At 42.9% G+C, this 24,668-nt stretch overlaps 1 protein-coding gene and 1 non-coding gene across 2 annotated transcripts in view; both read right to left on the bottom strand.

Annotated features, from left to right (window-relative positions):
- Positions 1 to 23,997, bottom strand: part of LOC141116505 (legumain-like) — a 40,320-nt gene extending 16,323 nt beyond the window's left edge. Inside the window, exons 1-7 of the mRNA XM_073608879.1 lie at positions 23,288 to 23,997; positions 16,263 to 16,360; positions 13,533 to 13,614; positions 7,886 to 7,971; positions 5,679 to 5,754; positions 2,496 to 2,558; positions 1,244 to 1,310 (exon numbers count right to left, since the gene is read on the bottom strand). Coding sequence (XP_073464980.1) covers positions 1,244 to 1,310; positions 2,496 to 2,558; positions 5,679 to 5,754; positions 7,886 to 7,971; positions 13,533 to 13,614; positions 16,263 to 16,360; positions 23,288 to 23,536 — 721 coding nt within the window. The 5' untranslated portion in view covers positions 23,537 to 23,997. The remainder of the gene's footprint in view (positions 1 to 1,243; positions 1,311 to 2,495; positions 2,559 to 5,678; positions 5,755 to 7,885; positions 7,972 to 13,532; positions 13,615 to 16,262; positions 16,361 to 23,287) is intronic.
- Positions 10,349 to 10,529, bottom strand: LOC141120793 (small nucleolar RNA SNORA23). Its single transcript, XR_012239946.1, has one exon. It is a non-coding gene; the product is annotated as a small nucleolar RNA SNORA23 (small nucleolar RNA).
- Positions 23,998 to 24,668: the final 671 nt, after the last annotated feature.

Below are 24,668 nucleotides of genomic sequence, written 5' to 3'. Positions count from 1 at the left end.
ATCCTGGCAGATCTGGGGCAGGGGGGACCGGAGAAGGACAGAGGGGGATCAGGGGAGGACATGGAGGGGGAACTTAGGAGCAGGGAGGAGGACACGGAGGGGGACTGGAGGAGGAAATGGAGGAGGACACGGAGGGGGACTGGAGGAGGACACAGGAGACAGTCAGGAACGATCAGTGCGGCGGTGGGGGCAGTTATAAGCACCGATCTCCCTGTATAGATTTGAATAAAGCAGATAACAGCTGCTTCTTCTCCTCTCCCTCCCGCGGCATTCAGCTGTTTTATTGAAATCTATACAGGGAGATCAGTGCTTGTAACTGCGCCCACCGCCGCACTGATTGTTCCTGACTGTCTCCTGTGTCCTCCTCCAGTCCTCCTCCATTTATTCCTCCAGTCCCCCCCTGTATCCTCCTCCCTGCTCCTAAGGTCCCCCTCCATGTCCTCCTCCGGTCCCCCTCTGTGCTTCTCCGGTCCCCCTGCCCCAGATCTGTCACGATGGAGAGTGGAGGAAGGAGCCAGCAAATATGTGATTTACCGACTCCTTCCTTTTCTGAATGAACAGAGTCAGTGATCACTGATTGCACATTCATAACTGAGTTTCAGTTTATGAATGGAGGGGAGCATCTGTCATCCTCTTCATTCATCTTCAGTGCAGCTGAGGTTGCAGAGAAGGGCACTGGGAAGTCCCCAGTCCCTTTCTCTGTCTCAAAGGGGAGATTATTACACCCCTAATATCTCACCAACCCCCCCCCCCCCCCCCCAACAGTGTTGATAAAAAAAAACTAAAAACTAAAATTTTAAAAAAGGAAAAAATTGTAATAAATATTTAAAAGCAAAATTGTAAAAATAATAAAAAGTAAAATATAATGAAGTAAAATATATATATAAAATATACAAATATATATATATATATATATATATATATATATATATATATATATATATATTATTACAAAAAAAATTAAAAAATTAAAAATAAAGTTGTAAAAAAAGAAAGAAAGAAAGAAAAAACTACTAACGCAGTCCACACGTCATCAGTGCCACCTATCAGTGCTGCATATTAGTGCCACTGTCACATAGACATTAAAAAAAAAGTATCGGTAATCAGTATCGGTGAGTACTTGAAAAAAAGTATCGGTATTTCTACTCAGTCTTAAAAAAAACTGGCATTGGTCCATCCCTAGTGATTTATTGTTGAATTTGCTCTTATGGAGAAAACTGGCACAAATCCTGGTTGCACTTACCATCGATGTTGTTAGGTAGGTGATTCATCATGGAGCCAGAAAAACAGGCCTCAATGTACAGAACCATCTGTAAGAGAAAAATCTCCATGTTACTCCAATGTGTTCTGCTACAGAAGACTCAGCACCCCGATACATTGGGGGAGATTTACTGAGGGCAAATAGATTGTGCACTGAAAGTGTAGTTGCTCTAGATCAGTGGTCTCCAAACTGCGGCCCGGGGGCTGGATGTGGCCCTTTGCTTGCCTTCATCTGGCCCTTGGGGCACTAATCTACCAACTGACACCAATGATAGAGCACCATCCCCCCCCACTGACACCATCAACGGGGCACTATGCTTTTTATTGATATCAACAACGGGGCACTATTCCTCCCATTACAACCAATGATGTGGCACTGATGTCATCCACCGGCCATAGTCCGCCCACCAAAGCCGAAGGACATTAAACTGGACCTTTGCTTAGAAAGTCTGGAGACCTCTGGTGTAGATCTTCAAATATCCAATCATGTACAAGCAAAAATGCTGTTTTTTTTAATTGTCCCTTTGCATATGATTATAACCGTGCGCACGGGGCGTGCTGGGTGTGCCTGGGCACACCCTAATCACCTTGTGCATTGCCTATTCCCCCTGCTTCCTGTCTCCCTCTCCCCTGCAGTGCTGCCAGCTCACCTTTCCTCTCAGGAGCAAGGAAGGGGCTGGTAAATATGTCATTAACCGGCCCCTTCCTTTTCTGAATGAACACAGTGAGTGATCTGCACTGATCGCTCCTGTCTTCATTCGTAACTGAAGCATAGTAAACTATATTTACTGCAGGGACTGGGAAATCTCTGTCCTGTTTCTTTCTCTGTCTCAAAAGTGAGACATCAGGGGTCTGTTTAGACCCTTGATATTTCACCAAAATCCCATAACAGAGCTCCTAAAAAAATAATAATTAATAATAATAAAAAATAAATAAACTACTGACACCGTCCACTGCCCTACTGACACCAATCTTTGCAACGACACCGTCCACTGCTCTGCCGATACACGCCCATGTGTGTTTGTGCTCTGGGGCGCACACCCTAATGCTATAAGCTGCGCACACCAATGCATGTGATTTGATTGGGTGTTCTTTGCAAAGTGAAGCTTCGCCTCATTTACTAAACTTTGCAGCAACTGCACTTGCAGAGTGCCCAGTCTATTTGCCTTTAGTAACTCAAACCCAATGCACATCATTAAAACTGGCCACTTCCTAGGACACCATCGGGCACTTACCTTTTTGTACATCTTGTTTTCATGCATGTATTGAATGGTCCTGTTCAAATCTTCAACATGGAGCTGCAATGGAGAACAACAAGTCTAAGGATTACTACAACCAAAGACACTTTGTATGAATTATGTCAAAGGACGCTTCATAACAGTCACAGCTGTGTGTGTAATGTTATCACTGTATATCTGCACTGGATAGGTTTTATTTGCATAAATCTGACACCATACACTAGCAGAATATTGCACTCAATTTTTTTTGTATTAACCACTTTTTAGAGAGAGATAGACCTTTCTTTTGGTGATATTTATTCACCACTGGGTTTTTTAAAATTTTTTGCTAAACTGATGGGTGCTGATGAGGCTGCACCGATGAGGCTGCACTGATGGGCGCTGATGAGGCTGCACCGATGAGGCTGCACTGATGGGCGCTGATGAGGCTGCAATAAGGAAGAGGCACTGACTGGCTTTGATGGGGCTGCACTGAAAAGACTGCACTGATGGGCGCTAATGAGGCTCCACTGACTGGTATTGATGGGGCTGTACTGATAAGATGAGGCTGCACTAATGGACACTGGCATTGATGGGGCTGCACTGTTAATGAGGCTGCAGTGAGGAAGAGGCACTGATGAACACTGACTGGCATTGATGGGGCTGCACTGATGGGCGCTAATGAGGCAGCACTGAGTAAGAGGCACTGATGGACACTTATATGCATTAATGGGGCTGCGCTGATGGACACTGATATGCTGCACTGATGGACACTGATATGCTGCACTGATGTACACTGATTGGCATTGATGGGGCCGCACCGATAATCAGGGAACTGATGATCAATGCCCTGATTATCATTGTTAATGTCTACTGTCACAGGATTGCCGGTTATCGGCTTTCCTTTCCTCACACACTGACAGTGCTGAGGAGAGGAAATGCTGATAACTGGCATTCATTTAAATGGGATCAGCTGTGATTGGACACAACTGATTACATAGTAAAGAGCCAATGTCATTGGCTCTTTACCCAGATTGGGGATGCACTGTGTCCAAGGGACATGGCTCACCACCGATTGGCGTGCTGCACGTCCACCCGATAGAGGAGTAACCCACGTTTGGTCAGCAGCGACGTCTTCAAGTTGAGAAATCCCCCTGAAGACGTCACTGCTGACGAAACGCGTAGGATGTGGCCAATTACGGCATCCTAGCGCATTACTTGCTGATCGCTATCGGCGGTTGTTTATGCCAATCATCAGCCTGTCGCTCCGATCCTGCTGTTGTTGGAATGCTCCTCAGTTGGAGCTCCATTCATTTTTAATAAAGGCATCTTTTTTAAATGGACCTCACAATGGTAGTTTATGCTTTTGTTTTCTGGGCTCTTAACATCATTGACTGCCGAGTGGCGATCACCTCTCAGTGGAAGTCGGGTGGGGCTTGAAACTCACATTTCATACGCTTTTGGTCATTATGACTTTTGGCCTAACAGTTCTGGTAGGAGACTCTTGGTAACTCCTACTATAGATGATATTTCCTGGAGGATCTTACACTGTGGATGTCTTATAATGGGACCCCTTTCATCTATGGACTATATGCATTTATTTAATGATTAATGAGTTTCTGATGTATGTATTTATATATATGCACTTCTTGATGTTTTCATGCCCCTCTTGCTTTCTCTTTCCACTTTATGAGTTGATGAATAGTTTCCTATTTTTTAATTTTAGGTTTTATAAATTGCATTTTTGCACTATTGCTAGTATTGAGGAACTCATGCAATTTTTCGATGATTATATGCAGTTTTGTCATTGTATATATATATATGCACATATAATTTGTAGCGCTGCTTCTTTTGTTTATATGTCACAAATTAATATACACTATATTGTCAAAAGTATTGGGACACCTGCCTTTACACACACACGAACTTTAATGGCATCCCAGTCTTACTCCGTAGTGTTCAATATTGAGTTGGCTCCGCCCTTTGCAGCTATAACAGCTTCAACTCTTCTGGGAAGGCCGTCCACAAGGTTTAGGAGTGTGTCTATGGGAATGTTTGACCGTTCTTCTAGAAGCGCATTCGTGAAGTCAGGCACTGATGTTGGACAAGAAGGCCTGGCTTGCAGTCTCCGCTCTAATTCATCCCAAAGGTATTCTATCGGGCTGAGGTCAGGACTCTGTGCAGGCCAGTCACGTTCCTTCACCCCAAACTCATTCATCAACACTAAATTGCCAAAAGTATTGAGCCACCCCTTCAAATCATTTGGTGGAGGGGGGATTGTGGTGTGGGGGTTGTTTTTCAGGGGTTGGGCTTGGCCCCTTAGATCCAGTGAAGGGAACTCTTAAGGCGTCAGCATACCAAGACATTTTGGATGATTTCATGCTCCTAACTTTGTGGGAACAGTTTTGGGACGGCCCCTTCCTGTTCTAACATGACTGCGCACCAGTGCACAAAGCAAGGTCCATAAAGACATGGAGGAGCGAGTTTGGGGTGGAGGAACTTGACTGGCCTGCACAGAGTCCTGACCTCAACCTGATAGAACACCTTTGGGATGAATTAGAGCGGAGACTGTGAGCCAGGCCTTCGCGCCCAACATCAGTGCCTGACCTCACAAATGCTCTTCTGGAAGAATGGTCAAACATTCCCATAGACACACTCCTAAACCTTGTGGACGGCCTTCCCAGAAGAGTTGAAGCTGTTATAGCTGCAAAGGGCGGAGCCAACTCAATATTGAACCCTACGGACTAAGACTGGGATGCCATTAAAGTTCATGTGCGTGTAAAGGCAGGCGTCCCAATACTTTTGGCAATATAACGTAGCAAGCTGCTCAATATTTTTTTGTTTTTTTTTACCTAGCACGGATCTTTACACACATATTAAAAAAGGTATATAATTTAGAGTTAATTGGTCACAATTAACAATGCCAGATGTCCCTTATAACAAGCAAATCTTCACTTTCCGTGTGAAGGTCCTCTTTATTGGTTGGACTGGACAATGATCTTCTATGGGAAGTAATATAAAGAGGACATGAAAGGGTTGTGAGAAGCAGCAGCTGAGTCTCATATCTGAAATGCGGCTTCCTCTCTATTTTCCTCCCAGCAGAAATGAAAGAGATCGGTATTCGGTGCGGGGAAATGGTACAAGCGGCGGTGGCGGGGCGGGGCAGGGTGGGGGTGGGGGGGGGGTTGGGGTGATGCTTACGTCACCATCAGGAAAGGCCAGGAAACCCGGAGCTCCGTGATCAGTGAAGTAGACAAAGACATGGTCATTAGGTCCACTGCAAGAGAAAAGAAAAAAAAAAGTGACTTACCCAAATGATGTGATGTCATATGTTATAACTAAAAGCTGAGTCCCTAATCAGAGCAGAGTTGTCACATTATACTTACTTATTTGTACTTTTTTTTTTTTTTTTACATTACTTCAGTGTCTTCCTGCTTTCTGGATCAAAATTATATCATACATCCCAGGAGTCTTCAGGAGGGGAGGGGGGGAGGGTTCTTAGCTAAGCACAGCCTCCTGCCTACATGCCTGAGCTAAGGGCAGATTCAAGGAAGTAAATGCTACAAAAATCTTCTGCCCTTACACAAGATGGCCACCACTATACTTGCTGGGAGGGTGTTTTTCAAGTGATTTCTCAAAATAATAAACTATGGTAGACATGTCAATAAATTTGTTTCGTTTCGTTCCGTTTCGGATTAGCATTTCGTAATTCGTGTCCGAAATTGAATTTGGATTCGTACGAAATACGAATTTTCGTTAGCTTCGTTAACTTTTCGTAACAATTAGGAACGTTTGTTATGATGAATTTAAAAAGCAAAAAATACCTTTCTCAATACGGCAGTCATCAACTCATTATGCTCATTATGAGGGGCTCCCACCATCCCTGTGCTGTGCTCATTATGAGGGCCCCCCCCCATCCCTGTACTCATTATGAGGGGCTCCCACCATCCCTGTGCTCATTATGAGGGGCTCCCACCATCCCTGTACTCATTATGAGGGGCTCCCACCATCCCTGTACTCATTATGAGGGGCTCCCACCATCCCTGTACTCATTATGAGGGGCTCCCACCATCCCTGTACTCATTATGAGGGGCTCCCACCATCCCTGTGCTCATTATGAGGGTCTCCCACCATCCCTGTGCTCATTATGAGGGGCTCCCACCATCCCTGTACTCATTATGAGGGGGCTCCCACCATCCCTGTGCTCATTATGAGGGTCTCCCACCATCCCTGTGCTGTGCTCATTATGAGGGGCTCCCACCATCCCTGTGCTCATTATGAGGGGCTCCCACCATCCCTGTGCTGTGCTCATTATGAGGGGCTCCCACCATCCCTGTGCTGTGCTCATTATGAGGGGCTCCCACCATCCCTGTGCTGTGCTCATTATGAGGGGCTCCCACCATCCCTGTGCTGTGCTCATTATGAGGGGCTCCCACCATCCCTGTGCTGTGCTCATTATGAGGGGCTCCCACCATCCCTGTGCTGTGCTCATTATGAGGGGCTCCCACCATCCCTGTGCTGTGCTCATTATGAGGGGCTCCCACCATCCCTGTGCTCATTATGAGGGGCTCCCACCATCCCTGTGCTCATTATGAGGGGCTCCCACCATCCCTGTGCTCATTATGAGGGGCTCCCACCATCCCTGTGCTGTGCTGACTTTCTGGATTTTTAACTTCATCATAACGAATAATCGTAATTATTATGACAATAATAAAACAATATTAATGAACATTCTTATTTTATCCGGTTCTGAATCTCCCATCGGCTACCAGTACCAGTCTCCCACTCCCATATTAAACAAGGTCATTTTCCCAACCCTCACTCAGCAGCAGAAGAAAACCTCTGATTGGTCAACAAAACACCCAATCACGTTTGTAACGGAATTTGGATCCGAAATTCGTCAACAAAATTTCGTATTTCGTATACAATTCGGAAGCATAGAAATTCGTACAAATTTTCGATTTTTTCGAGACGAACCGCACATGTCTAAACTATGGAGACATGGATGGATGGGGAGTTTTCTTTAAACACTTGAGCTCGAGAATGTTTTACCTCTTTCATGACCAGAGCACTTTTTCCTATTCAGCACTGCGCTACATTAACTGGTAATTGTGAAGTCATGCTACACTGTATCCAAATGAAATTTCAATCATTTTTTTCACACAAATAGAGCTTTCTTTTCGTGATATTTGATCACCACTGGCTATATATATATATATATATCACAGAATGTTTTTTATCTTAATGCATTCTATTCATTAAGATAAAAAAAAAAACTTCTGTGTGTAGCAGACCCCCCCAGCACCCCCCTAATTACCTACCTGACCCCCGTATTCCCTCTTCTAATCCCAGTAGCAATCTTAGGCGTGACCCCAATCCAAAGGACTGAAGAATAATAATTCACCAACCTCCTAATCACCTTCCCGGATCCTTGTCCCTTCACCGCCTCGGCGTCACCTCGGAGAACCGCCAGGAAGTTGGCAGGAGTGACGAACTAGAAAAAGACACAATGGCCACGTCAAACCAGCAACACGGGGTAAAAGGTGCTTCAATAACCGATTTATACTCTCACGGTGACCCAGCCGGTTTTCTGAGCTATGCTGGAATATTGGCAGGAAAATCTAAGTAGCGCTGTGACGGTGGGTTGAACAAAACACCTCCAGCGTTGGGCAAGCCTTCATAATTACTTCCCAACATCTGTAACAAAGAACAAAGGAAAGTGATGGCGGATTCCTATAGGGGCCTACAGATCTGGGTCTGGTGCATTGTTTGCAGGAACGCAGGATCTAGTGATCTACCTAACAACAGACTGCTGTTCTGCCTGTGTAGTGAAGCATCGGTGGGTGCCAGCGGACACAGTGTAAAAATAATTAAATATTAATAAACGGTTTCAAATTGGCATAGAAATATATATTTGAAATCGAATCTTTATTATTCTTTTGGCAATAACATGGTGTGGGCACGCCCTTCCAGCCTGTGTCTTAGAATTACAAGGAGGTGAAGCCTCCATTAATCTACATGTGACATCCTGCCCCCATTGTGTTTGGCTGGTTAGTGGGCATGGAGGTAGAAGGAAGGAGTGGTCTGTCATTTACCACTGTACATATGCCCACATGTGTGACTCTATAGTCACATGGGCTGCTCAGATGTGATAGGGAGGAAATGATCAGCATAGAAACTCACTGAAAACTGAGCATGCAAGTACTCCAACGAGTACTACCAGTCATTGCAACTTACCCACCACATTCGCAGCCTGCTTCGTTGCCGCAAGGGACCACCAAAACACTTAACTCCTTTCAAAAATTAGTAAATTGCCAATAGGACCCATACTTGTGTCAGATCTTTACACCTCTCTGACCAACTTGATGGGCTCCAGCCAACTTTTTTTTTTTTCAGGAACAGAGGAAGAGTGTGAAAATGAAGACAGAGAAGGGGTCTTGGTGGCAGCAAAGTGTTTACAAAATGTCGGGATTTCAGAGATGAACCCGGTGATATCCCAAAGACACCATAAAGGTGTCGGCAATACACAGATGGGTCTTGTTCGAATCCATAGAAACCATGAAGGTGTCAGACAGTTAGGCTCTGTTTCCACTACTGCGACTTGTTTTGCGACTTGACACATGTCAAGTCGCATGACAAGTCAAAACCCATGTATTTCAATGGTCCCCGTTCTAATTAGTGCAACTCAAGTCGCAGTGTCTCCAAAAAAGGTTCTTGCACTACTTTGTTCCGTCTTCGGTGCGACTTGTTCTCCATAGAAAGGTATTAAGTCGCAATGCAGTCGCATGTACATGTCTGACACCGCGACTTTGTTGCGACTTCCACGGAAGTCTACGGAAGCACATGATCTCTGCTCCTCCCAAATACATCACTTCCTATATTGATGTACGTGAGTGTGGAAGACAGGAAGGGGAAGTAACTAAGCAGGATAAGGAATTACATCACTCTGGCTAAATCGCAGAACATCAAAGTCGTTTTTAAAGTCGCATCAAATCACAACATAAATCGCATTGTAAAGTTGCAGTGTAAATCGCGCAACTTTGGGGACGCACTAGTGGAAACATAGCCTAATACACAGATGGGCCTTGTTCTAACCCATAGACACCATAAAGGTGTGGTTAATACACAGATGGGCCTTGTTCTAACCCATAGACACCATAAAGGTGTGGTTAATACACAGACGGGCCTTGTTCTAATCCATAGAAACCATGAGGGTATCAGTAATACACAGATGGACCTTGATCTAATCCATAGACACCATAAAGGTGTGGTTAATACACAGATGGGCCTTGTTCTATCCCATAGACACCATAAAGGTGCGGTTAATACACAGATGGGTCTTGTTCTAACCCAAAGAAACCATAAAAGGTGTCAGTAAAACACAGATGGGCCTTATTCTAATCCATAGAAACCATAAAGGTGTGGTTAATACACAGATGGGCCTTGTTCTAATCCATAGAAACCATGAAGGTGTCAGTAATACACAGACGGACCTTGTTCTAAGCCATAGACACCATAAAAATGTGGTTAATACACAGATGGGCCTTGTTCTAACCCATAGAAACCATAAAAGGTGTCAGTAAAATGCAGATGGACCTTGTTCTAATCCATAAAAACCATGAAGGTGTCAGTAATACACAGATGGTTTCTATGGATTAGAACAGCCTTGTTCTAATCCATAGAAACCATAAAGGTGTGGTTAATAAACAGACGGGCCTTGTTCTAATCCATAGAAATCACGAAGGTATCAGTAATACACAGATGGGCCTTGTTCTAACCCATAGACACCATAAAGGTGTTGGTAATACACAGATAGACACCATATAGAGGTCAGTAATACACAGAGATGGGAAATTCTATAAACATCAGGCAGATGTGAGAGAATTTGGAGGCTGGCCAGCGGTTGGGGTGTCCAGAAGACGTCACTAGACCAGTACTATGATCTCACATTTATCTCTGGCGGCGGGATTTGTGTGAGTGGAGCAGGGAGCCAGCAGTACACTGACACACCGCTCCACCAGACACAGACTGACACTGTGCACACTGCGCCGCCGCCACTCAGCCCAGTACACTGACACACCGCTCCACCAGACACAGACTGACACTGTGCACACTGCGCCGCCGCCACTCAGCCCACCTTTTTATATGGTAAGTGGGCAGCCAACCTAGGCAAAACCCCCGACCTAGCCATGGGGACTAAGATATGGATAGCCTCCTCCAAATGCTCCCAGGATATTTTCGCTCAAAAAAATGCCTACAAAATGACTTTCTCGATGGTACATGACCCTGGACCAAGTGTCTAAATTTACTCTGTTGGGATCCCCCCCACCTCCATGTGTTTCAGCAGCTGTAGAGAATGAGAAACTCTCTTCCATATTTGGTGGTCCTGGCCCAAGGCAATTGATTCTGGACATGGGTATATAACATGATCAGATCAGTCTCTAATATCACTTTAACCCGAAACCCCTGGGAGGCGCTATTGCATGAGTCAATTCTCTCATTGTCTAGTGTAAAAAGAAAGCTGGTGGGGTTTGTTTTCGTAGCTACATGGCAAACTCTGGCCAGAGTGTGGAAACAATTAGGCTCCATTCACACTAGCGCGTTTTTTGATGCATTTTGCATTTTGCAGAAATGCACGGGAATTTTTTAACATGGGTTCCTATGGAACATGTTCACATCAATGCCTTTTTGTTTCTCTGCATTTTTGGAAAGGGTCAGGGACTTCTTTTCATGCAAAATGCAGCGTTTTGCATGTAATAGAATTCAATGGACAAGCATCAAAAACGCAAGTGCACCGTTTTTGCACCGTTTTTGCAGCGTTTTTGCAGCGTTTTTGCCGTTTTTTTTTTTTTTTTAATTTTTTTTAAATTTTTTTTTTAGACTGTAAAAAAAAACTGTAAAAAAAAAAAAAAAACGCAAAACGCAAATCGCGGCAAAAACGCGGCAAAAACGCGGCTCAAAAACGTGGCAAGCATGAAAAAAAAACCTCCAAAAACGCTCAAAAGCAACATGCATAGGTGTGAATCGAGCTAAGGCTCGATTCACACCTATGCATGTTGCTTTTGAGCGTTTTTGGAGGTTTTTTTTTCATGCTTGCCACGTTTTTGAGCCGCGTTTTTGCCACGTTTTTGCCGCGTTTTTGCCGCGATTTGCGTTTTGCTTTTTTTTTTTTTTTTTTTTTTTTTTTCATTTTTTTTTACAGTCTTACAAAAAAATTACAAAAAAAAAAAAAACGGCAAAAACGCACCAAAAACGCACCAAAAACGCATCAAAAACGCATCAAAAACGCTGCACTTGCGTTTTTGATGCTTGTCCATTGAAAACCATTACATGCAAAACGCTGCTTTTTGCATGAAAAAAAGTCCCCGACCCTTTCCAAAAACGCAGAGATACAAAAAAGCATTGATGTGAACATGTTCCATAGGAACCCATGTTAAAAAATTCCCGTGCATTTCTGCAAAATGCAAAATGCATCAAAAAACGCGCTAGTGTGAATGGGGCCTTAGACATGTGTGGGTCGTTTTGTTCCGAAATGAAATTCGGATACATTTTTCATTCCGGAATTCGGATGTATACAAATATACAACGATATATTCGTATACAACGATTCTGAAATAATGAAACCAAATTTTGGATGAAATTAGAATTCGAATAGTTTTCAAATCGTATTCGAATAGTTTTCGGATCTTATTCAAATTTCCGAAGAGAATAAAATAGAATAGAAATTAAAGGAATAGAAAAGAATATAATAGAAAATAATATGATAGAATATAATAGAGTATAACAGTACAGGATACAGAAAAATAGAATAGAAAATAAAAGAATAGAATAGAAAATAAAAAATAGAGTAAAACAAAACAAAATAAGATAGAAAATAAAGGAATAGAATAGAAAATAATATCATAGAAAATAAAAGGATAGAATAGATAATAAATGAATAGAGTAAAACAGAACAAAATAAGATAGAAAATAAAGGAATAGAATAGAATATAATAGAAAAGAATATAATAGAAAATGAAAGGATAGCATATAATAGAGTAAAACAGAACAGAATACAAAAAAATTGAATAGAAAATAAAAGGATAGAATAGAAAATAAAAGAATAGAATAGAAAATAACAGAATAGAGTAAAACAGAACAAAATAAGATATAAAATAAAGGATAATAGAATAAAATAGAAAGAATATAACCATCTTACGAAATTCAAAATATCAAATAAATAAATTTGAATATCATACAAAAGAATAGAATAAAATAAAATAGAAAGAGTATAACCTTCTTCCAATAGAATAAATTCAAATTAGAATAGAAAAGAATTGAAGATAAATAAATAAAAGAATAGAACAGAATTTAAAAAAAATAAAATAAAAGGCATATGACCATTTCCCAAAATTTGAATAGAAAAGAATAGATTAAAATATAATAGAAAATAAAAGAATAGAATGGACTATAATAGAAAATAGAATAGAACAGAGTAGAAAAAAAACAAATAGAATAAATAGGATGAGCCATCTTCCGAAATTTGAATTGAATAAATTTGAATTTGAATAGAATAGAAAATAAAAAAAATAGAATACAAACGAATAGAATACAATATAACAATAGAAAAGAACAGAAAGAATATAACAATATAACCGTTTTCCTGACATTCGAATTTGAATAGAAAAGAATAGAATGGAATAGAAAGAATATAACCTTCCATCTTCCAAAATTCAAATTTCGAATAGAATAAATTTGATTTCAAATGGAATTTCGGTTTGAATGTAATATGAATGGAATTCAAATAGATTAGAATTTTCCGAATTCGGTCGAATTTAGTTCGCTTCGATCGAATTTGCAAAATTCTAATCTATTCGAATAAACGAAACGAATTCCGCAAACGAGACAAATCGAAATGGCCTTGCTGGCATGGGCTGCTGCAACTTTGATGTTTTATGCCTTCTTTGTCACACCGCGGTACCATTATGTTGTGCTTTGGAATGCTGTTTACACCCTTTTTCAATTGTAAAATAAAAAAAAAAAAAAACTTTTGTAAAACAAAATTGTGAGACTCACGTCCTGTGTGTAATCCTTCAGTACTCCGGGGTACACGTTTGTCCCATTGGGCCGGTTTATGATGATTCCTTTGGTTGGATTACTGGACACAAAAAAATACATTGTATATCATTCGCATGCGGCTCACAAATCGCACCATTCAGAATTAACACTTCTGTAGAACTTTAGAGTCATTGTAAATTTTACCTAGGGTGACAACACTATACCTCCCAACATTTTGAGATGGGAATGAGGAACACCTACTAGCAAATGTATGTAGGCATAGGACACGCCCTTTGCCACACCCCTTAAAGGGGAAATAACCAAAAAAAGGTTAAATAAATCCACAAGTGCTTTTTTTTTACCACTATTATTCCTTTATATTGGCTTTTAAAATTGAACAATTCAGCAATTTAGAAATTATATGAAAGGTTTAGCACTGGGAAACACTTTTTGAAAGGTAAAAAGTGCATTTTATAAACAACCATATAGATCAGACCAAAACGAGGGAATTTTTCATTTGGCCAAATGGAATTTAGATTGCTGCTCAAAAAAAAAGTTGTTTTTTTTTTGGGGGGGGGGGGGGGGGGGGGGATTTTTGTTGGAAAATTATGCTCATACAATTGGGGGGGGAGAGGGGGGGCTGTTTGGCATTGTCGCCCTGGGCGTTAGATGACCTTGTCCTGGCACTAGCTGTGACTTTCTTATTGTGGAATAATCAACTGTTTTCTACAACTGCCGATCACTAGGCAGAGAGCCAGAACGGCGATCTGCCTATGTAAACAAGGCAGATCGCCGTTCTGTCAGTAGGGAAGGCATTGATCCTGTGTTCCTGCAAAACACAATACATCACCTAAATTTTTTTTTTTTTGTAAAACATAAAAGATGATGTTATACCGAGTAAATAGATACCAAACATGTCACGCTTTAAAATTGTGCATGCCCGTGCCACGGCGAAAAGCGACGTAAATTTTTACTATCCATAGGCGACAAGATAACCACTTAAGGACCAGGCCTATTTTTCAAACTTGTTTACAATTTAAAATCTTTTTTTTTTGCTAGAAAATTACTTAGAACCCCCAAATAATATTTTTTTTTTTCCAGACACCCTAGAAAATAAAATACTTTATGTAACACCCTATTTGCGCAGCAGTCTTACAAACGCAATATTTTTTGGAAAAATTACACTTTTTTGAATTGAAAAATAAGAAAACAGTAAAGTTAGCCCAACTTTTTTTTTATATTGTGAAAGATAATGTTACGCCGAGTAAATTGATACCCGACATGTCACACTTCAAAATTGCGCCCGCTCGTGGGATGGAGACAAACTTTGACACTAAAAAATCTCCATTGGCAAAGTTCAAAAATTTCTACAGGTTACCAGTTTTGAGTTACAGAGGAGGTCTTGGGCTAGAATTATTGCTCTCGCTCTAACGATCACACATGTGTGGTTTGAACACCGTTTACATATGTGCGCGCGACTTACGAACGCGCTCGCTTCTGCGCGCAAGCAGGGCGGGATGGGGCGCTTTACTTTTTTTTATTATTATTATTTATTTTACTTTTTTTTTTTTTTTTTTCTTATTTTACACTGTACCTTTAAAAAAAATGATTGGATCACTCTTATTCCTATTACAAGGAATGTAAACATCCCTTGTAAGAAAAAAAAAGCATGACAGGACCTCTTTAATATGAGATCTGGGGGTCAAAAAGACCTCAGATCTCATATTTACACTTAAATACAATAACAAAAAAAAAGTATTTTTTTTTCAATAAAAAAAAAAAAATCCCTTTAAGGCCGTTGGGTTTGACGTCTCTTCCGTCATCCAACGGCATTGAGTCTAGTGGGGGCCATCATTCCCTCACTCGACTTCAAGCCTCTTAGGGGAAAGAACCGGATCATCCCTGCCGATGCCGACGGCTCCGGTAAGCGGCGGAGACGACCGGAAAGGATAAAAGCGATCTCGCGGCGAATCCGAGACCACTTTTATTTGAAAGCAGACCACCCGCCATTTCAGAAAAAATACCGGGATATATCAGCTATCTGCTGCCATGACAATGGTATTCAACATCAAAGTACCGACTTATACCGACGACGGGCGGTCCGGAAGTGGTTAAAAGGTTACCACTTTAGATTTACAGAGGAGGTCTGGTGCTAAAATTACTGTCCATGATCTGACATTCACAATGACCTCGCATGTGTGGGACGGTCGCTGTTTGCATGCGCATGCGAGCACCGGGGGGGACAGGGGCACTTTACTTTTTATTTTTTATTTTTACACTGTTGCTTTAATTTTTTATTTATTTTTTATCACTTTTATTGCTCTTATAAGAAATTTAAATCATCCCTTGTGACAGCAATAGGCAGTGACAGGTCCTCTTTATGGAGGGATCTGGAGTCTATCATACCCCAAATCCCTCCTCTGCCCTTAAAAGCATTTGATCACACCAAGATTGGTGAGATCAAATGTTTTTTTTTTTTTTTAAATGGTGCCATTTACATCCGGGGGTTCCTATTTCATAGAGGTGATCCAAGCCTTTCCGGTCTTTGTTGGCCTCTATAATCAGGTCATTTAGGTTTCCTGGTGGGATGGGACAGTCCTTATGAAGCCGTGGAAGGCAGTGGGGTGGTGGTGGGTTGAGACACAACCCCTCCTGCTGCTTGTAAAAGCAATCCAGGGGCTAAAGTGGAAATCCAGACGCAGATCAAAGTCAGACAGTTCTCTAGTTTTAATTTTAATGAACACTTACAAGTAATTATCTGCGATATCATCAGCCATCATAACCACGATCTGCTCATCGGGGATGCCGTTCCTCTTGATCAATTGGTAAGCATGGCACACGTTAGCCTGGAAATACAGTAGATCAGAAGAAATTGTTACATACATTTACAGCAGAAAGAGTCCGTAAGTCAGAGTCAGTAAATGACCATAGAAAGGACAACAAACAGCCAACGCGTTTTGAGGCCCCATAGATCTCCCCCACTTCCTCAGGGCTTAACCACTCGCCTACTGGGGAAATTTTTTTTCATTTTTATTTTTTTTTTGCACAGGTTACAATCTGCGTTTTTTTTTTTTCTGTAAGCCCGTCAAAAAATAAAAATAAAAAATCAAAATTAGAGACCCCGGAGAATAAAAAGGTGGTAGTTGCAGTTTTTATGTTGCACAATATTTGTGCAGCTATTTATCAAGTGTATATTTTTAGGAAAACAGTACAATAAAGTGAATTTTAGTGCAAACAAACACAATATTATACCCAATTTTTTGGTAAAACGGAAAAGATTGGGTTGTGTCGAGTGAATAGATACCAAACATGTAAAAAAAAAATTGAATTATATGTTAAAAATCAACATTATAGGGATAAGGGAACTGATGTTCATGAAGTTCCTCCTGCTCTCAGTGGCCAAGCTGCTTCCCACAGTCCCAGGCTCCCCGGAGCAATGGGAGAGCCCGGGAACCACCATGGGTGCCATCAGCAGGGAAGGGTTGGGGGGTGTACTCTTTGAGAGCCCCCTAAATGTAAGCCTTCACCTGCTCTTAAAGCCAAAACCAAGTTTACGGCTCCACCAGCTCACGGCATACAAATGTCAGATATGACCAGGATCAGTGAATCAGCAAATCAAGATGGAAGGTTATGTCAGTGGACTGGCATTCAGGTCTACCTATTTTGGCATTGACCCTTGCATTTCATCTTTGCAGTCCAATGGCAGACTATAGCTGGCCGCCCTGTCCCCCAACTTGCTATGGGTCATCACCATAATGAGCAGCCTTACTGGCCAACAGGAAGGATGGAAGGGGTAAGAAAAGGTCCATAAAAACATGACTGAGCTTCCTACAGCTCTTGGAAGGCTAAGTGCCAGCTCCGCCTTCCTGCTACGGCCACAACAAGGAGTCTCACCTTTGCTGCTTTCTTTGTACTCCCAATGGAAGAGGCAGCACATATTGGAGCCTGAAAGCAGACACCCAGTCAGCTCAAGTTTGGAGGAATAGCTGTGCATGAGATAGATGACAAAGCCTGGGACCTATTCCTGGTCATGGTGCCCCTTGTCTTGGGTCTATGCCTCGGCACCATGCCCCTGGATGCTGTGCGTGTGACGTCCTGTCGGGCGTCCTGTCACGCATATCAGCTTGGCTGACACGTGGGGAGTCTCTCCGGCGTTCACACCGGATTGTCTCTCCTGTTGTGACGTGCCAGCGTGACGCTGAGGGGGAATCGACTGGGTATGCTGGGTCCGCACTCCACACCCCTGTCACTGGTATCCATTGTGGAGCCAGCACATTGTTTGTACATTCAGATCCACTTTTGGTTCAGCTTGGCTCCTCAACCCCCTTTGTGGATTCACCAAGGTAAACCCTAGGCATATATTCCATCACCACGGCTTTGGGCCCCACTTTTTATATTTTTTTATCTCTGGGTTAATCCAATTGAGTTATATTTTTATAGATATATACCTTTCTACTTTATATATCCTAGAAGTCCTATTCATTTATGGGGGATGGAGTGTGTGTTTCCGGACTTCCGGTTGGGTCCCCTTTTTCAGCTCCCGGGTCATGCTCAATTTTGGCCAACCGCTGGTATGTGGTATCGCACGGTCCAATTTTGTCGCTACATGTGAGTATATTTCTGGTATGGCCGTTCACTTTCATTTATTTTCCTCTTCCCCATATGGGTACTTTAACCAAACCATATTGGTATCTATATTCCTTTTTAAAACAAGGATGCATTTGGTTCCTGATGAGTGGATAGAAGTCCATGAAACGCGTCGAGCCTACCCTTGATGCATCCTACATATATCGATAAATTTTAGATGGTTTTACCCTCCTTGAGATTCCAGTTTATGTTATGGTTTGTCCCGCTATATGGAGGGTTATGATGTACAACTTTACTTGTTCATGCCATGCTGTCATATACACTTTATGTTTTATACATTAATATTCCTATGTTTGATGTATTCAATGCTGTTTTTATGCCATGTCGATCATTGGTTATTAGTAAACATACAAATGTTTATACCTATGTGTTTTTGATTGGTTCCACCATGCACACCTCATCTAAAGTCCCAACCTTCCCCCTTCTTGTTCAGTTGTCTTGGGTCTAGGACAGACACCCAGCCAGCAGGTTTTGAGGAATGCTTGTATGTGAGGTAGGCCACCAAACCAGGGAACAATTCCTGGTCATGGTGCACCTTGCCCCGGATCTAGGACAGACACCCAGCCAGCAAGTTTTGAGGAATGCTTGTATGCGAGGTGGGCTACCAAACCAGGGAACAATTTCTGGTCATGGTGCGCCTTGCCCCGGATCTAGGACAGACACCCAGCCAGCAAGTTTTGAGGAATGCTTGTATGTGAGGTGGGCCACCAAACCAGGGAACAATTCCTGGTCAAGGTGTGCCTTGCTCCGGATCTAGGACAGACACCCAGCCAGCAAGTTTTGAGGAATGCTTGTATATGAGTTGGGAAGGATGTATAAAAAATGTGTATCATCACACGGAGTGGTGCCGTGGATACACTAAAGGTAGTACCGTGCCGCGTCCTATCAATTACAAATACCAAAAACAGGGGGAGAAGGGACTTATGGACTTTTTAGGCACCACAAAATAATAGATAAAAATTCCTTATTTTATTTGATATCAAAAAACACACATAACAAAACAAAAATAGTATAGTTTAAAACACAACATGTGTCTGTACTTGAATCATTGCTATACAACACCGTCTACAGTATGAAAATCTTCGGGCATTAGGAGAAATAGCTTCCCATGTAGGTCAGTCCGGAGAAGTGGCTATATAGCAGTTCCAAAGTCAGTTCATATGTTGAGATTAATCGATTAATCTCAACATATGAACTGACTTTGGAACTGCTATATAGCCACTTCTCCGGACTGACCTACATGGGAAGCTATTTCTCCTAATGCCCGAAGATTTTCATACTGTAGACGGTGTTGTATAGCAATGATTCAAGTACAGACACATGTTGTGTTTTAAACTATACTATTTTTGTTTTGTTATGTGTGTTTTTTGATATCAAATAAAATAAGGAATTTTTATCTATTATTTTGTGGTGCCTAAAAAGTCCATAAGTCCCTTCTCCCCCTGTTTTTGGTATTTGTATATGAGTTGGGCCACCAAACCAGGGAACAATTCCTGGTCATGGTGCGCCTTGCCCCCGAACTAGGACAGACACCCAGCCAGCAAGTTTTGAGGAATGCTTGTATGTGAGGTGGGCCACCAAACCAGGGAACAATTCCTGGTCATGGTGCGCCTTGCCCCGGATCTAGGACAGACACCCAGCCAGAAAGTTTTGAGGAATGCTTGTATGTGAGGTGGGCCTCCAAACCAGGGAACAATTCCTGGTCATGGTGCACCTTGCCCCGGATCTAGGACAGACACCCAGCCAGCAAGTTTTGAGGAATGCTTGTATGTGAGGTGGGCCAGGGAACAATTCCTGGTCATGGTGCGCCTTGCCCCGGATCTAGGACAGACACCCAGCCAGCAAGTTTTGAGGAATGCTTGTATGTGAGGTGGGCCACCAAACCAGGGAACAATTCCTGGTCAAGGTGTGCCTTGCTCCGGATCTAGGACAGACACCCAGCCAGCAAGTTTTAAGGAATGCTTGTATGTGAGGTGGGCCACCAAACCAGGGAACAATTCCTGGTCAAGGTGAGCCTTGCCCCGGATCTAGGACAGACAAGTTTTGAAAAACAGTTATGAGTGAGATGGGCCAATAAACCTGGGACTGGTTCCTTGTCATGGTGCACCTTTTTCCAGGTTTAATTCGGACACCTAGTCAACAAGTTTCGAGGAATGGCTTTGCTCGAGATAGATGACCAAACCTGGGACCAACTTCTGGTCACAATGTGCCTTGTCTAGGGTTTAGGACAGACAACTGGTCAGCAAGCTTTGAGGAATGGTTGTGTACGAGGTGGGCCACCAAACCTGTTTATGTTTCCATTGTTCTGATGTAACAAAGAATCTCCAAGGCAAGTAAACACACTGGTGGATCTAAAATGTATTAGACCACCCCCAGGGGTTAGTAGGAGGCACCTGAACATAATTGACTACTCAGGACAAATCTGTGGAATGCATCATTATGCAAATACAGATTTTAATCCTGAGGCTAAAACTTTGCCCTGTGCTTCCCTATTAGTACGCAGGACAAGGCAGACCCTAGAGTATAAAATGGTGGTTGTTGTCATATTTTGTGTCACACTGTATTTGCGCAGCTGTCTTTCAAATGCAATTTTTGGGGAAAAAAATACACTTTAATGAGTTTAAAAAAAAAAAACTAAACAGAAAAGTTAGCCCAATTTTTTGTATAATGTGAAAGATGTTGTTACGCCACAAGAATTGTGAGAGAATCGTGATCTTTATTCTAAGCAAAAAAAAAAAATCGTGATTCTCATTTTTCCCCAGAATTGTACGGCTCTACAGAGTAGATGAGCCTGCAGACTGTTGCAACCACTAACGAGCAAGAGTAGGGCACTGGCAGGATTAACAGGCATTTTCTATGCTAAAAAAAGCACAATGTTCTAGAAATCTATTGTATCCAGGATGTTTTTTGGGAGGTTCACTGAAACTTTAAGCAGCAAAAACCGAACGTATATGAAAACAGACAATGTCATCACTTTACTATTTACACTTGAAGCTGCGATAAGCCTGAACTCCCTTTATTCCCCCCCCCGGCTGTATATTGCACAGGAATCCTTTATAGTACAATGTGACCTTGGTTAAACTCTAGTGTAAAGTTCACCATACAATAATAAATATGAGCTGAAGGCAGTTAAGGTGAGTATGGGAGTCATTTGTCCATGAAGAGATTAGAAGGAAAAACAACCCTTGTACTGAGTGCTCATTAGATGGGACACCTAGAAGGAAGGGAATGTTCTGCCATTATTCACCAATTGCTTATGCCACAGAGCAGAACTTACCTGGGCATCTGATGTTGGCTACTAGATATAACATTTTAATGCTGAATTGAGGAAATTAGGCAAAATATGCCCTTGCGGAGGACCAGAGTCCACAGCATTCCCCCATACATCAGAGGCCTCACTTAAATCAGGTTTCCCCTTTACATTTCAGAGTCCACAGAGATCCCCCCGTATGATGTAAGGGGATACTCTGCAGACTCGGATGTAAGGGGGAGCTCTGCAGGCTCAGATGTATGGGGGAGCTCTGCAGACTCAGATGTAAGGGGGGAACTCTGCAGACTCGGATGTAAGGGGGAGTTCTGCAGACTCGGATGTAAGGGGGAGCTCTGCAGACTCGGATGTAAGGGGGGAGCTCTGCAGACTCGGATGTAAGGGGGGACTCTGCAGACTCGGATGTAAGGGGGGACTCTGCAGACTCAGATGTAAGGGGGGACTCTGCAGACTCGGATGTAAGGGGGATGTAAGGGGGAGCTCTGCAGGCTCAGCTGTATGGGGGAGATCTGCAGACTCGGATGTATGGGGGTACTCTGCAGACTCGGATGTATGGGGGTACTCTGCAGACTCGGATGTAAGGGGGGACTCTGCAGACTCGGATGTAAGGGGGAGCTCTGCAGACTCGGATGTAAGGGGGAACTCTATAGACTCGGATGTAAGGGGGAACTCTGCAGACTTGGATGTAAAGGGGAACTCTGCAGACCTGGATGTAATGGGGAACTCTGCAGACCTGGATGTAATGGGGAACTCTGCAGACTCGGATGTAAGGGGAACTCTGCAGACTCGGATGTAAGGGGGAGCTCTGCAGATTCGGATGTAAGGGGGAGCTCTGCAGACTCGGATGTAAGGGGGAACTCTGCAGACTCGGATGTAAGGGGGGAGCTCTGCAGACTCGGATGTAAGGAGGAGCTCTGTAGACTCGGATGTAAGGGGGAACTCTGCAGACTCGGATGTAAGGAGGGAGCTCTGCAGACTTGAATGTAAAGGTGAACTCTGCAGACTCAGATGTAAAGGGGAACTCTGCAGACTCGAATGTAAGGGGGGACTCTGCAGACTCGGATGTAAAGGGGAACTCTGCAGACTCGGATGTAAGGGAAACTCTGCAGACTCAGATGTAAGGGGAACTCTACAGACTCGGATGTAAGGGGAACTCTGCAGACTCGGATGTAAGGGGAACTCTGCAGACTCGGATGTAAGGGGAACTCTGGAGACTCGAGTGTAAGGGGGGAGCGCTGCAGACTCGGATGTAAGGGGGAGCTCTACAGACTCGAATGTAAGGGGGGACTCTGCAGACTCGGATGTAAGGGGGGACTCTGCAGACTCGGATGTAAAGGGAAACTCTGCAGACTCGGATATAAAGGGGAACTCTACAGCTTTGGATGTAAAGGGGAACTCTGCAGACTCGGATGTAAAGGGGAACTCTGCAGACTCGGATGTAAAGGGGAACCCTGCAGACTCAAAAAGTTAGGAGCCTTTTTTTTTAACAAAGCTTTATTTTCAATGACAAAACCCCTTCTCTTATTACTAAGTTCTTAGGGATCCTACGAAGGTTAATAGGCAGAAGCTCAGGGGTGTAGCTGTGTGTAAACCTGTGTCCTGCATCGGTAAAGATACACATCAGGGTTACATAGGAGAAGGCGTTTTGTCATTGAAAATAAAGTTTTGTTAACAGAAACCAAAAAACTGGCTCCTAACTTTTTTTAGCTGGCTCCTAGATTCAAGGCAAGTTTGTCAAGCCCTGACAATGTGTGTATTAAATATAGAGCATGTCACCAAAAAATGTTATCTTTTTTTATTTTTTTTTTTATGTTATCTTGAGTCACTGATGACAGAAGTTGAATTCGGAGGCTCTCACCTGATGTCTGTAGTTGATATAACCATCGGAGCCGGCCACCAGGACCACCCAGTGCTTCCCCCCATCTTCCAGGTCATCGAAGGGCATGGATGTGGCCAGGACAGTGAGGAGGAGGATGAGGATGAGGATGAGCGTCACGTGAAGCATCTTGGCTGAGGAATGGGCACCCTGAAGAGAGAACATGATGAGGAACATGAGTGACATCTCCTCGGTTGTATATTCTGTAGACCATCGGATATTGGTAAACATACACTACACCGCAGTTGATTGAATTTTAGCTTGTGTTATGAACTGTGAATTTCTTGGCTGTTGCTGAATATTGCATCTTGTAAATTTAGGTTTTAATTGCCTATTCATTTTTATATTTTTTATCTAGTTGAACCCTACAATGCAGCTATAGGAGAAGAACCAGCTATCCAGACATTACTAGAACCTGGTAATGTTTACACATCAGCCGTGTGACACCGATAAGAACACCATCTGGAGGAAGTGCCAGAGGAACAAGTTCTCCTGCATTCATCACCGGTACAAAGGGCGACAAGTCATGTGAGGGAAATTTAAACTTGTAAGAGAGATCTGTGCATTGAAGAGCCGAATGTAAACTGCGTGTGCTACCTACAGCAACCAATCAGAGACCAGCACAATTCCAGCAGATGGAGGAATGGCTGATTAGGGCAACAGATCCGATACCGTTAATTATACCCAGACATCCAGATCTCATCCATTATATATATACACAGACATAGAGATCCGATCCATCTATATACACAGACATTCTGTTACTCAAAATATTATTATACAGAAAAATAAATTCTATAAAATGGATGTTTGTTGGATTGTTACGTCTATACTCTATACAGATGGCTTACACAAGTTGACTAATTAACAAAAAAGCAGAAAACATCCATAATAATTGATCTTTCTATTTCTATACACAGGCTAACAAATCCCCTGATACCCCCCCATCCATTGCCTGATCTCCCTCCCCCATAGACCATGAGATCTGTCCATCTGCCAACCCCCCCACTATGAAGTCTGTCCATCTGCCGACCTCCCCCCACCATTAGGTCTGTCCATCTGCCAACCCCTGCCCCCCCACAATCAAGTCTGTCCATCTGCACCTCCCCCACCATTAGGTCTGTCCATCTGCTGACCCCTCCCCCCCTCATCAGTAGATCTCCCCATCTACTGAACTTGCCCTATCATCATCCGTTCTCTCCATCTCCTGATCTCCCACATCATCATCCGATCTCCCCATCTCCTGATCTCCCACATCATCATCCGATCTCCCCCCATCATCATCTGACCTCCCTATCTTCTGATCTCCCCCATCATCATCTGATCTCCCCATCTACTGAACTTGCCCCATCATCATCCGATA

This window comes from Aquarana catesbeiana, linkage group LG13 (assembly GCF_042186555.1).
Source record: "Aquarana catesbeiana isolate 2022-GZ linkage group LG13, ASM4218655v1, whole genome shotgun sequence".
Taxonomy (NCBI): Eukaryota; Metazoa; Chordata; class Amphibia; order Anura; family Ranidae; genus Aquarana; species Aquarana catesbeiana.
This window is presented reverse-complemented; position numbering and strand designations above follow the sequence as displayed.